This window comes from Rhinatrema bivittatum, chromosome 3 (assembly GCF_901001135.1).
Source record: "Rhinatrema bivittatum chromosome 3, aRhiBiv1.1, whole genome shotgun sequence".
NCBI classification, from domain to species: Eukaryota; Metazoa; Chordata; class Amphibia; order Gymnophiona; family Rhinatrematidae; genus Rhinatrema; species Rhinatrema bivittatum.
Genome location: NC_042617.1, coordinates 525328340 through 525341654, shown reverse-complemented (window position 1 = coordinate 525341654; position 13315 = coordinate 525328340). Strand labels below are relative to the sequence as shown.

At 48.4% G+C, this 13315-nt stretch overlaps 1 protein-coding gene across 1 annotated transcript in view; it reads right to left on the bottom strand.

Moving 5' to 3' along the window:
• Positions 1 to 1629: 1629 nt before the first annotated feature.
• Positions 1630 to 13315, bottom strand: part of HADHA (hydroxyacyl-CoA dehydrogenase trifunctional multienzyme complex subunit alpha) — a 348879-nt gene continuing 337193 nt past the window's right edge. Inside the window, 1 exon segment of the mRNA XM_029596270.1 lies at positions 1630 to 2168. Coding sequence (XP_029452130.1) covers positions 2020 to 2168 — 149 coding nt within the window. The 3' untranslated portion in view covers positions 1630 to 2019.

Below are 13315 nucleotides of genomic sequence, written 5' to 3'. Positions count from 1 at the left end.
TTTGATAAGCTTGCGCAGGGTCCTTAGGTCGAGGAAGGGAAAGAGTCCTCCTGTTTTCTTTGGAATCAGAAGTACTGGGAGTCAAATCCCCACCCTCTTTTCCCTGGTGGAACAAGCTCCACCACTCTTGCCATTAAGAGGGAGAAGAGCTCCCTTATCCTGATGTGCTACTGGCCCCCAATAGGGGTTTGAGGGGCAATTTGGCAGGGTACTCAAAAGATTTAATTTGTACCCTTCGCGGATAATGGACAGAACCCATTGGTTGGAGATTACACTAGGCCACTAGTTCGCGAAGAACCGCAGCCTCCTCCCGACTCAGGGATCCATCTCCCCTGGTATCGCACTCTGCCTTGCTCCCTGTAATCTAGTCAAAACCCCATCCTGGGAGTTGACCGGGGTGCCGGCTGGAGCTTTGGGGCCATCTGCTGCCTGGGATGGCTGCGAGGGGGGCCTGCTGCTGTTGACTGGGTTGAGGAGACAGAGTATTTCTCCTTGGGCAGAAGACAGACTTCCTCTGGCCAGACCTCAAAGACCTCCTAGCAGAGGACAGGACCTGGATACCGGTGTAGAGCGGCTTAAGTGCTGCATGGTGTCCTGCATCTGAGCCACCGCATCCTTCACTTTACCTCTGAAGAGACTCTCTCCAGTACACAGCATGTCAGCGAGTAGCTTCTGCATTTCCTGATAGATTGGATGCCCTCAGCCAATTGAGCCTGCAGGCACCTATCCCAGCAGCAAAGATCCTCCATGTCATCTCAAAAAGTCAGACTCAGTTTTTTCTGCATTCCAGGCCCTTATGCAGTTGCCTCAACAGCAGGAGGGTCCTGCTGCTGTTGAGACAACTGTTTCCAGATGTAATGCATGTACTGGCTCATGTAGAGCTGGTAGGCTATGCGGGCAATAAGCATGATGCCCTGAAAAACTTTCCTCCCAAGAGAGACTCAATGCTGTGACCACTAGGCTCCACAGGGAAAAAAAAAAAGCGACCGAGGGGATCCTACATGGTATAATGCATGTCGGGCTAGCTTAGAGAGACTCAGTCAAAGTTCTAGAAACTTTGGCATAAGTTTTCCGTGCTGTGCTCCATTCTGATGATGTCGCCCCATGTAAGGACTACCATCCTGCTTGTCCTCATCTAGCACAAATGGGTCTTGGTTTTCAGAATATCCATAATGAATATGATGAAATATTTGCATATAGTGTAGGCAGTACATGCAAATCCCATGCATATTCATTATGGATAACCTGAAAATCAGATCTGTGTGTGGGTTTGAGGACCAAAGTTAATTCTATAATACAACTATAGATCTTCAAGCCTCAATGCCAATGTTTGCAGAGGCACAATAAGCCTGCAAGGCATACAGGACAGCAGATAGGTTCTCTTGCATAGTAAATGATAGTCTGAGTAACAAGGTACAGAGGACAAATTGTGAGAGTGGAAAGGAAAATAAACTTCAAAAGAGTTATGATAAAGTATTGGCAACTTTCAAGATAAATCTTTGGTTGAGAATACCAATGTCATGTCTTAAAAACAAGACATCACATCAGAATAGATCACACAAGCAGGTCTGCAAGTATGCCTAGTACAATTAACAAGAAAAAAGAAAACAGGGCAAAGAAAAAAGGCACCTCGTTCAAAACAATTTGGTTTTATTGTTACAAATGTTGGGAAACTTAACAAAGTGCTGCACTGGACCGGCCTCATTGCAAGTGTGCTTGATTTCTGTAGCTTGAGTTAGCAACCAAAACACACCAAACAGCCTTCAGCTTTCCATTTTACAACATTACGTGCAAAATTAAACAGTATAGTAAAACATTGTTAAGGGCATGGAGATCAATGTCTCAGTAATCTCACTTAAGGCACAGACAAGCTAGAAATCTTATCAATGTTATTAGACTATCTCCTCCTCACTGCACTTTTGAGATTGCTTATGTGTAGATTGATTTCTCTATAGCCCAAACTCCAGCCACATGGGCCCGGCAATTATTAGTATCTCTTGGGATCAACAATGCAGTACGCTAGTGGCTGTGGAATTTCTTGCTGGGGTCCTTGGCGTAGTCCTTCAGTAGCTGGCAAGGTGTGAATTGGCTTCCATAGACATCTTCATACTTGTACAGTTTGTCTACCAACTGCTTGGCTCCATACGAGTCTATGTACCTAAATGGACCTGTCATAGAGCAATGAGAAATAAGTAAAGATAAAAAATGATAGTGAAATCAAGTTTTCAAGGGCTTGTATGGCCGTATGAAACAATCCATATGGAAATTTTAAAAAACGTGCATTAGTCACTGAAGGAGTTGTATGGGGTTACCCTTTTTCAGAGGTAGTGTGTGCAACATTAGCAGCACCTGAATCATAAATCAAAGACAGGAAATCCCTAGGGCTTTCCAACCTCCCACTGCTATCTCCAAACACAAAAAAACCAAAACAAACCAAAAAAAAAAGGCTTTTTAGTTCTGTAAGCAAAACCATTTAAATTATGTCTAGGTGGAGGATCCTTTCAAAGACATGACAAAAAACTTAAATGCATTTTGAAATGCTTTAAATAACTAAACCAAGTACCGTGCTTGGATTCATGCCGTTTTAAAATATCTGGAATACACAAAGGCTTTAAACAACTCACTGACAAAGCAAGCAACTAATTGAAACCAAATAAAACCCCTCTCTCTCTATATATATATATATATATATAGTAAGTGTTAAAGTTCTTGCTATAGATCTTGTAGTCCCTCCAGTTGGCTGCATTCTCTGAAAGTTTTATGAAACAGATGGTTGGAATTCCTTGCCCTGTTGAGATTTCAAGGCAACTTTTAACTGAAAATATTTGACATAGTATGAACCTCTATATGAATTCTTGCTATGTTTAGTGGAGCTAATTGAGCAATATGTAGTCCCTTCCCGTTGGTGTGCTTTATTTATTGACTCAGAGGGAGGTGGGGAGGGAGTCTGGTAAAGAGATATAGGCCTGGAAATATTTAGAAGTCCATGATTGTAATTCTATTTGTCAGTAGGTTTTTTGATTGGTATTTCTGACTCTTCAGTTGCTGTGCCATGCTAGGTTTAGGACTGGGAAGGGATCAGGAAGATTCCCAGCTTTAATGATCAGTAATACAATGTAAACCTGGCCTTATCCTATAGCAGAGGTTCTCAACTGAGATGTTGCAACACTGGTGTATTGTAGGAAGAGCAGGCAGCTGTTCTCTTCTCATCCGCTGGGCAGGAGAAGGCAGACTTTGCTGGACCTGATAGGATACAGCTCTGTCCTTTTCCCAGTCCGCTAGGAAGTTGTTCTCTCCTTCACTTGGATCAGGGTGGGACATTACAGACTTTCTGTTCTGGGCCTAGCAGGACACCAACTATCTTCTCCTGATGGACCTAGAAGTGACACCATCAATGCTCTCTTCAACCTGCAAGGCTCGGAAGTGAGAAAAGAAGCAGGAGCATGAGGGAGAGATGCATGCCATACATGCACAGAGCTGTCACTGCCTCCCTTCCTGCCATTATTGCATCAGTAACCTGGCCAAAAAGAAAACTACTGCTCTTTCTTCCTCTCTCTACTTCTTGCCCTCTGCTGGCCTGAAGATCTGGAAAAAGTAGTGCTATTGCACTATCACTGGTAAGGAGGAAGGGTTGTTTTCTGCTAGCTGGAAGACAAGGTCAGAAGGATGCAGGGCAAGGAGAGGGAGTTGAGAGGGAACATGGAGAAAAGTACAGGGAAGTGGGTCAGGGATGAGAAATTGCGTGTGGATGATGGGGACCCAAAGGGGGAGTGATGGGATGAAACAGCCAAAATATGTGTTTTGGAAATGTGCATTTCTTCTGACTTTTGTACTTTGCTAAGTATAGTAAGAATCTTATTTCTGTTTATAGCTCTCTGGTTTTGCAATGCATTTTTGGGGGTTTCTATTTCATATTTTTATCTCCAAATTTGTAATTTGTGGTCAACAAATCTGTAATTTATTTTGTTTAAAAAAATGTATATACTGCATATCAGTATGTTACAATAAGTGTTTACATTTTCACATAATGAAAATACGTACAATTAAAAAAAAAAAATACAAAGAAAAATATTCAATTTTGCTGACCCCACTATCCTTCCCAACCCCAACAATCAGCCACATAAACCATCCTTTTTAACTTAGCGCTGCTGTGCCAAAGGAACCATCCTACTCCAGTTTGATCTACCCTTACTCCCACTCAAACTATTTATTTATGTATTTTTATATACTGCGGCACGTTCAGAACATCACCTCGGTTTACATGTAACAAAAATGCAGCAACAGGCTTTACAAGCAACATATAAGGAAAATAATATAGCAACAGGCTTTACACAGTAAACCCATAGTAACAGGAACTGATTAATCAATGGAAATATATACAAAAACGGAAATGGCGGTAATAGCAAGATTTTACCAGATCATGACAGAGTGGAGATATTGGCAGAGTCATAAGGGGTGCAATAGGATCGGTTGACAGAGAAAGGGGGGAAATTAATGGAGTCAGCAAAGGAAATTATTATTATTATTTTTTTTTTTTAGGGGAAAAGATGTTATTAAACATTCGGGAGGAAAATATTAGGGGCTTAACAAGGGAAGCGGGGAAAAGAGACAGATGCAGGAAGGATTTGGTGGGCGACAGCAGGAAGGAATTTAGCATGGTGAGGGGGGATCTTTTGGGGGGGGGGGGAAGTTCAAGGGGGGAGAAGAGTAACAGGAGGAAAGCATTCTAGGCTAATACATTGGCAGAGGTAGATCTTCGGTGGAAGGAGGGGATGCAAACACTGAGGAGGCAGGAGGGTTAGTTACAAGGTTCAGGTGAATGCTTGTTTAAAAAGCCATGTCTTGAGATTCTGTTTGAATTTTCTTGGACATGGTTCCTGGCGGAGGCAGAGAGGCATGTTGTTCCAGAGAGAAGGTCCTGCGAGGGAGAGGGCATGTTCTCTGGTGGTCACTAGTTTAGTGAGCTTGGGTGAGGGGGAGTGCAGCGTTGCAAGGTATTGCTTTCTGGTTGGTCTGTCAGTGGTGCAAAAACAGAGGTGCTTATTGAACCAACACATGTCTTGGTTGTGGAGGTATTTGTGAATGATGGTGAGTGATTTAAATATTATATGAGATGGGATAGGCAGGTGTTTGAGGACGGGGTGATGAAATCATGTCGGTGGGTATTGGCGAGGATGCAGGCAGCGGCATTCTGGAGCATTTGCAGGGGTTGGATGGCATTCTTTGGAAGGCCAAGGAGGATGGCGTTACAGTAGTCGAGTTTGGATAGGATAATGACTTGGAGAACTGTGCGAAAATAGTTAAGATGTAGGAGAGGTTTCATTTTTTTTAGCGTGTGGAGCTTGAAAAAACCGTCTTTTAGTGTGGCCTTTATGAACTTTAAGTTGAAGTGGTTGTCCAGTGTGACTCCTAGGCTGCGGACGTTTTGGGAAAAGGTGTGTGTGGGGGGGGGGGTTAGGTATTGGGTGGGAGTATGTTGATGATGTGAAGTGGCAAGATGAGGAGTTCAGTTTTTGAGGTGTTGAGCGCAAGGTAGTTGGTTTGATAGGGTATTGATGGCGGTGAGGGCGGATTCCCAGGTTTTTATGGCACTGGGTAAGGTGTCTGGTTACAGGTATGAGGATCTAGGTGTCGTCCACATAGATGAAGTGCGGAAGACCGAGTTTGGATAGGAGGTGGCAGAGGGGAAGGAGGTATATATTAAAAAGGGTAGAGGATAGTGAGGAACCTTGAGGTACACCTTGCTTCAGGCTAATTGGATTGGATTCACATTGTCCAATTTTAACTCTGAATTGCCTGTTGGTTAGATATGATTGAAGCCATCGGAAGGAGGAGCCGGATATGCCGATTTCCTTGAGGCGTTTTAATAGAATTGGAGAAATTACTTACCTGATAATTTAGTTTTCCTTAGTGTAGACAGATGGACTCAGGACCAGTTGGGTATAGTGCACTCTTGATAGCAGTTGGAGACGGATCAGATTTCAATCTGCCGTCAGCCCTAGTACATATACCCCCCTGCAGGAAGTGCAGCTCTTCAGTATTCTCCTCGAAAAGCATTGTGGATATATGTGTGACTGACTAATTTGAATAACTTGCATAACTTCATAACTTGATTAACTTGAATCGGTTGAATTGGCTATAGCTGGAGACCGCCAGTGCCTTCAACCAGGAAACGTCGACACCTGGTACGGTGGGTGTCCAAGATGAAGTAAAGCATGGCTTACCCTCGATTCCCTTGCTCTCGGAGCTGTGCCCCGAGAATTCCCAGAGTAACAGCAGCCGTGGGTGGGTTGCTGAGTCCATCTGTCTACACTAAGGAAAACTAAATTATCAGGTAAGTAATTTCTCCATTTCCTAGCGTGTAGCAGATGGACTCAGGACCAATGGGATGTATAAAAGCTACTCCCAAACCGGGTGGGAGGCTGCCTGTGATCCACTTAGTACTGCCCTTGCGAATGCAGTGTCCTCCCGAGCCTGAACATCCAGGCAGTAAAACCTGGAAAAGGTGTGAATGGAGGACCATGTTGCCGCCCTGCAGATCTCGGCAGGTGACAGCATCTTGGTTTCTGCCCAGGATACTGCCTGGGCCCTAGTAGAATGGGCCTTGATTTATAGAGGTGGCGGCTTCCCTGCTTCTACGTAGGCCGCCTTGACGACTTCCTTGATCCAGCAGGCTATGGTTGCCCGTGAGGCCGCTTCCCCTTGCTTCTTCCCGCTGTGAAGGACGAACAGGTGGTCTGTCTTTCGTATGGATTCCGACTTTTCCAGATATCTGGCCAGGAGTCTGCCGATGTTGAGGTGGCGTAGACTTTTGGCCTCTTCCGAATTCTTATGTTCATCTGGCGATGGTAGCGAGATGGTTTGGTTAAGACACCACTTTTGGGAGGAATGAGGGAACCGTGCGCAACTGGATGGTTCCAGGGGTGAGCCTGAGAAACGGCTCACGACAGGACAGTGCTTGCAGCTCGGATATGCGACGGGCTGAACAGACTGCCAGCAGGAAGGCTGTTTTCAATGTTAATAGTCTGAGAGACAGGCCGTGGAGAGGTCTGAAAGAGGCCTCCTGCTAAGAAATCCAGAACCAGGTTGAGGTTCCAAAGAGGTACTGGCCACTTTAGGGGTGGTTGGATGTGCTTAACGCCTTTCAGGAAGCGGGAGAGACATCGGGGTGAGAGACTATGCTGCCGCCCTTGTTCTTGGAGCCGTAGCATGACAATATGGCCACCTGTACCTTGATGGAGTTGAGGGACAATCCCTTCTGTAGGCCGTTCTGTAGGAATTCCAAGACCACAGGAATTTTGACTGAGCGAGGTATGATGTTGTGGTCCTTGCACCAGGCTTCGAATACTCTCCACACCCTTATGTATGTTAGAGATGTGGAGAACTTGCGTGCTCCGAGTAGGGTGTCGATTACAGCCCACGAATATCCGCTCTCTCAGGCGAGCCCCTCTCAATGGCCAGACCGTAAGAGAGAATCGAGCTGGGTCCTCGTGGAGGATCTGTCCCTGTTGAAGCAGGTCTCTGTGTGGAGGTAGTGGCAGGGGGTTCCCTGTCAATCTCCGCATGTCTGCGTACCATGGTCTTCTTGGCCAGTCTGGGGCCCAAGAAGTACCGGTCCCCTGTGTACACTTATCTTGTGAATGATCGTGCCTAGCAGGGGCCACGGTGGGAAGGCTTAGAGCAGAGTCTCCGGTGGCCATGTCTGAACCAGGGTATCGATGCGCTGGGACTGAGGTTCCCGTCTGTAGCTGAAGTAACTGGGTACTTGGGCGTTGGACCAGTTTGCCAGAAGGTCCATGGTTGGTGTACCCCAACGGTTCACTATCAGTTGGACGCTGTGGTCGACAGCTTTGTTTCTCCTGGGTCTAGACTTTCTCTCTGCTGAGGTAATCCGCCATGATGTTGTCTTTCCTGGCGATGTGGACAGCCGAGATCTCCTGGAGGTTACCTTCCGCCCACGACATTAGGGGGTCTATTTCCAGAGACACCTGATGGCTTCTGGTTCCTCCCTGACGGTTGATGTAGGCCACTGTTGTGGCGATGTCCGACATTACCCTGACCGCTTTGTCTCGGAGTCTGTGACTGAACCGTAGGCAGGCTAGTCTGACTGCCAGGGCTTCTAGGCGATTGATATTCCACCCAGACTCTTCTGCATTCCACTGCCCTTGGGCGGTTAGCTCTTCGCAGTGTGCTCCCCATCCTTGTAGGCTGGCGTCCGTGGTAAACAGGATCCAGGTCGGTGAGGATAGTCTTTTTCCCTGGCTCAGGTGGCTGTCTTGTAGCCACCACCGTAGTTGGGCTCGAACTCTGCCCGGGAGCAGTAGACGTATGGTGTAGTTCTGAGACAGTAGGCTCCATCGCGATAGGAGTGAGCGCTGCAGGGGCCTCATATGAGCTCGAGCCCATGGTACTACTTCCAGTGTGGATGCCATGAGACCGAGGACTTGTAGGTAATCCCACACTGTGGGGTGAGGTTCACTCAGCAGGGTTCGCAACTGGTTCATCAGTTTTAATCTCCTCCTCCGTGTCAGGATGACCTTGTCTTCCTTGGTGTTGAACCGGACTCGTAAGTATTCTAGAGTCTGTGAGGGCTGCAGGCAGCTCTTGTTTGTGTTGACCACCCATCCGAGGCTCTCAAATAGAGTCTTGACTCTGCTGGTTGCCTGGCAACTTTCCTCTGGGGATTTCGCCCTGATCAACCAATTGTCCAGGTAAGGGTGTACAAGGATTCTTTCCTTCCTCAGTGTTGCCGCCACCACCACTATGATCTTGGTGAACGTCCGGGGTGCTGTGACTAACCTGAAGGGTAATGCCCGGAACTGGTAGTGACGGTCCAGGATTTTGAAGCGAAGGAAGCGCTGATGTTCTTGATGGATCGGAATGTGGAGGTAGGCTTCCGACAGATCTAGGGATGTGAGGAACTCTCCCGGTTGAATCGCCCTTATTACTGAGTGTAGGGTTTACATGCGGAAGTGGGGGATCCTCAGGTGGCGGTTGACTGACCAGGTCCAGGATGAGCCTGAACGTTCCCTCTTTCTGATTTGATACTGTTTTTTTCTGATTTGATACTTGTATTAAGAAGGTCGGTATATAAAAATCCTAAATAAATAAATAAATACATTTCTTGGGGACAATAAAATAAATGGAATAGTGTCCAGAATTTATTTGTTGTGGAGGCACTGGGGTTATGGCCTCTAGGGCCAGTAATCTGGTCAGAGTAGCCTCCACTGCCACCCTCTTGATGGGGTCGTGGCAGGGGGATTCCACGAACTTGTCTTGAGGGGTTCGGAGGAAGTCCAGGTAGTATCCCTCTCGAAAGATGGTTAGGACCCACTGGTCCGAAGTTCTCTCGACCCATCTTTGGTAGAATAGGGCAAGTCTGCCCAATATGGCTTCTTCCTTTGGACGGGTTGGCCGAATCTCATTGTGGGGTGTGGTTGGGGCCGGGGCCCGAGTTGGTTTCCCTTTTGTTGTGCTTGTTCCGAAAGGACTGGTTTCTGCCTGTAGGATGAGGCACTTGATAATTGTTTCTGTATAGACTGAAGCGCTGTGAACTTCTGCCCCTGGAAGATCGGGGGAAGGGTCGCTGGTTTTTCTTATTCCTGTCCTCTGGTAGTCGTGGCAATGGGGACTCACCCCATTTGTTAGCTAGTTTCTCTAGTTTGCTGCCGAACAGGAGGGATCCTTTGAAGGGCATCCTTGTGAGTCGCGTTTTGGAAAATGCGTCGGTCGACCAGCTTCGGAGCCAGAGTTGCCTCCTGGCTGCCTCAGCCAATGACACTCCTCTGGCCGCTGTGCGCACCAGATCGGAAGCAGCATCCACAAGGAATGATACTGCTGGTTCCATGGCTTCCCCAGGGGTGTTGCTCCTGGTCTGTGATAGGCAGGCACGTGTCACCACGGTGCAGCAGGCCGCTATTTGTAGGGACATAGCGGCGACGTCAAAGGACTGTTTAAGGATGGATTCCAGACTTTGGTCGTGAGCATCTTTGAGCACAGCACCTCCCTCCACTGGGATAGTGGTGCACTTCGAGACCGCGCAGACCATGGCATCTACGTTTGGGCATGTTAGAAGGTCTTTGGCCGCTGGGTCCAGAGGGTACATGGCTGCCATAGCCCGTCCCCCTTTGAATGTGGACTCTGGAGCACTCCATTCCAGATCAATTAGCTGCTGGATGGCTTGTAACAGAGGGAAATGGCGGGAGGTCTGGCGAAGTCCCTCTAGCAGGGGATTCGTCTTAGGTTCCCCTGAAGCACTTGTGCCCAGGATAGCAAGCTCCTTCAGGCTGTGGGTGACCAGGTCTGGGAGCTCGTCCTTGGTGAAGAAGCATCTCATGGTCCGGTGAGGCTCTGTCCCCGGGGGGAGTTCCCCCTCTTCTAGGGGCTCTGATTCCTCTTCAGAGTTGTCCGAGTCCCCGTAGGTGGGACTTCTGGGCGGTGGAAACATTTGCCTGGGCCTAGAGGGGCCTGGGGCATAAAGGTCTCCTGGTGGAGGCTGTGGCTGTTTTGCTGGAGGCTCCGTCTGCATGTGAACGAAGGTGTGTAGGCCTTTGAAGAATTCCACCCATGAGATAGATGCTGTGTCCAAGCTAGGGGGCACTGAATCCCTGGGGTCCCCGTTTAAGGGGGTGTCCCGCTGGAATTTGCTAGGTCCGGGGTACTCATTGAGGAGCTAGTACTCGGCCCCAGGTGGGACTGGCCCTGGGCTGGATCTCCCAGGGCCTCCTTGCACTGGATGCACAGGGTGTTGGCCTCTTCATTTTGTGCGGCTCTGATGTGGCACGCTGACAGAGGCCTTGAGTCTTGAGCTCCATTTCCGGTGGTGCCATGGAAATAGGCGCGTAAATCTTTATGCGCTCCGGTGCGGAGATGTGCGTGCGGGTTGTGCGCGTGCAGGTGTGCGCCTACGTCACAGTTATGCACACGGTCCAGTAAGCGCGTGATGCGCGCGTATCTTATGCGCCCGGCACTTGTGCGTGTAACCTTATGCGCGCATGTATTTTGTGCGCCTAGCTAGCCTTGTGCGCTCGGATCGAGATGGCGGGCAGAGCGGCGAATAGGGCCAAAATGGCGACGGCGATCACGCGGGCAATATGACAACCACCTTGGAGGGTCTCCACATAGGAGGACCCTTGGATCTAACCAGGGCCTAGCCCTGCTAGGGCGGATCAACCCGGCGGCACTGGTCCCGGCCGGCAACCTGTGCGACTCCTCGAACCTCGGAGTCTTAGAAGAAGATTGCTACCTTACCTTGTCTTCGGCGCTTCCTGATTTCATTCTGGGCGGTCTCCAGCTGCGGGGGAGAGGGCAAATACCTTCACCGCCGTGCTCGAGGATGCACCCACTGCCTCTCAGCTGCGCCTGAAGTCTGGGGGCTAGATCCCTGCCGAGGATCGGCCGCCGGACCAAGGCTTACCTCCGAGGGACCACGGAAATCACCTCGAGAATTCTCAACTGGGGGAGGGACCCAAGGGTATCACCGCAGGAGAGCGGGGCTCGTCTGTAGAGGTAAGTTTTCTTCCGAATTTGGTTTTTCTCCGTTGGATTTGTTCTAACGCTGTGAGAGCGTGCAGGTAGTCCCTAACTGCTATGGAGACGGAAAATACTGAAGAGCTGCACTTCCTGCAGGGGTATATGTACTAGGGCTGACGTCAGATTGAAATCTGATCCATCTCCAACTGCTATCAGGAGTACACTATACCCATTGGTCCTGAGTCCATCTGCTACACACTAGGAAAATCGTGGTTGACAATGTTGAATGCAGCGGAGATGTCAAGGAGGGCTAGGATGTGAGCTTGGTCTTTGTCAAGAGATTTCAGAATATGGTCGAACAGGGAAACAAGGAGGGTTTCGGTGCTGTGGTGCCTGCGGAAACCGTATTGTGAAGGGAAAAGGATTTGATTATCATTTAGGAAGTCGGTGAGTTGGCGATTGATTGTTTTTTCTAAGATTTTTGAAATAAATGGAAGGTTGGAGATTGGGTGATAGTTGGCAGGATCAGATGGGTCAAGGGAGGGTTTTTTTAAGATATGTTTACGATTGCTTGCTTAAGTTGGTTGGGGACAGTGCCTTGCGATATGGAGCAGTTGATGTTGGCTATGGGATGGGAGATGTTGGGAACTGAGAGAAGTGATTTGGTGGGGATGGTATCTGCAGGGTGCACTGCAGGGTTGATCTTCTTGAGGATGGATTCTATCTCCAAGGATGTGGTGGTCTCAAATGAGTTTAGAACTGTGGAGGTGGTGAAGTTGGTTACAGAGGAGTTTGTGAGCGATGGGGCGTGGGGGAAGCGAGCCAAGATTTTTTCTATTTTGTTGTGGAAGTATAGGGAGAGTTCCTCGCATCTGACTGCGTCATCGGTGTCGGGGGGGGGGGGGGGGGAGGGCGAGGGTGGTTTCGGCTAGGGTGGAAACAAACTCAAAGAGGGCTCGGGAATTAAATTGATATTGATGGATTTGCAGGGCGTAGAAGTCCCTTTTTGCTTTGTCAATGGCTTCTCGGTATGTGTGGAAGTAGGATCGGAATTTTGATTGTAGGGCAGGGGATTTGTCTTTGCGCCATTGTTTTTCTAGTTTCTTGAGGCTGTTTTTTAGGGTTTTAAGCTCGGGGGTGTACCAAGCTTTCTTTTTGATGTTTTTACGGTTGATTAAACGGGATTGAGTAGGGCAAACCTTATTGGCAACGTTGTTGGCGATTTGAGACCAAGAGGAAAGTGCGGAGTCTGTGTCGGTAAGGTCTAGTTTGCTGAGCTCGCAGGAGAGGGCAGTGATGAGGTAGTCTGTTTTGCATGGTTTGCAGTAGTGAATGGTTATTTTGGTGGAAGGGTGAGTAGGAGTGCTTTTAATGGAGCAGGTGGCATCAATGCGGAAGTGGTCGGACCAGGGGATGGGATTACAGGAGGGGGGGGACGGGGTCATATTGAATCAGGTGGTTGGTGTAGATAAGGTCAAGGGTATGCCTTGCCTTGTGTGGGGGTGGAGATTATTTGTTCGAGGCCTAGGGCCTGTACACCAGTAGCTCCCAAACCTGTACTAGGGGACCCCCAGCCAGTTGGGTTTTCAGAATATCCACAATGAATATGCATGAGAAATTTGCATGCAATGAAGGCAATGCATGCAAGTCTGTCTCATGCATATCCATTGCAGATATCCTGAAAACCCAACTGGCTGGGGTCCATCAGGACAGGTATGGGCACCACTGCTATATACCCATCTCAGTTCTCATAGCCTCAGCAGCCCCCATCTTCTCAATCCATTACATCATACATCAACTAGCTCCCTTAATCCATCACACCATACACCAGCCTAGCAGATCC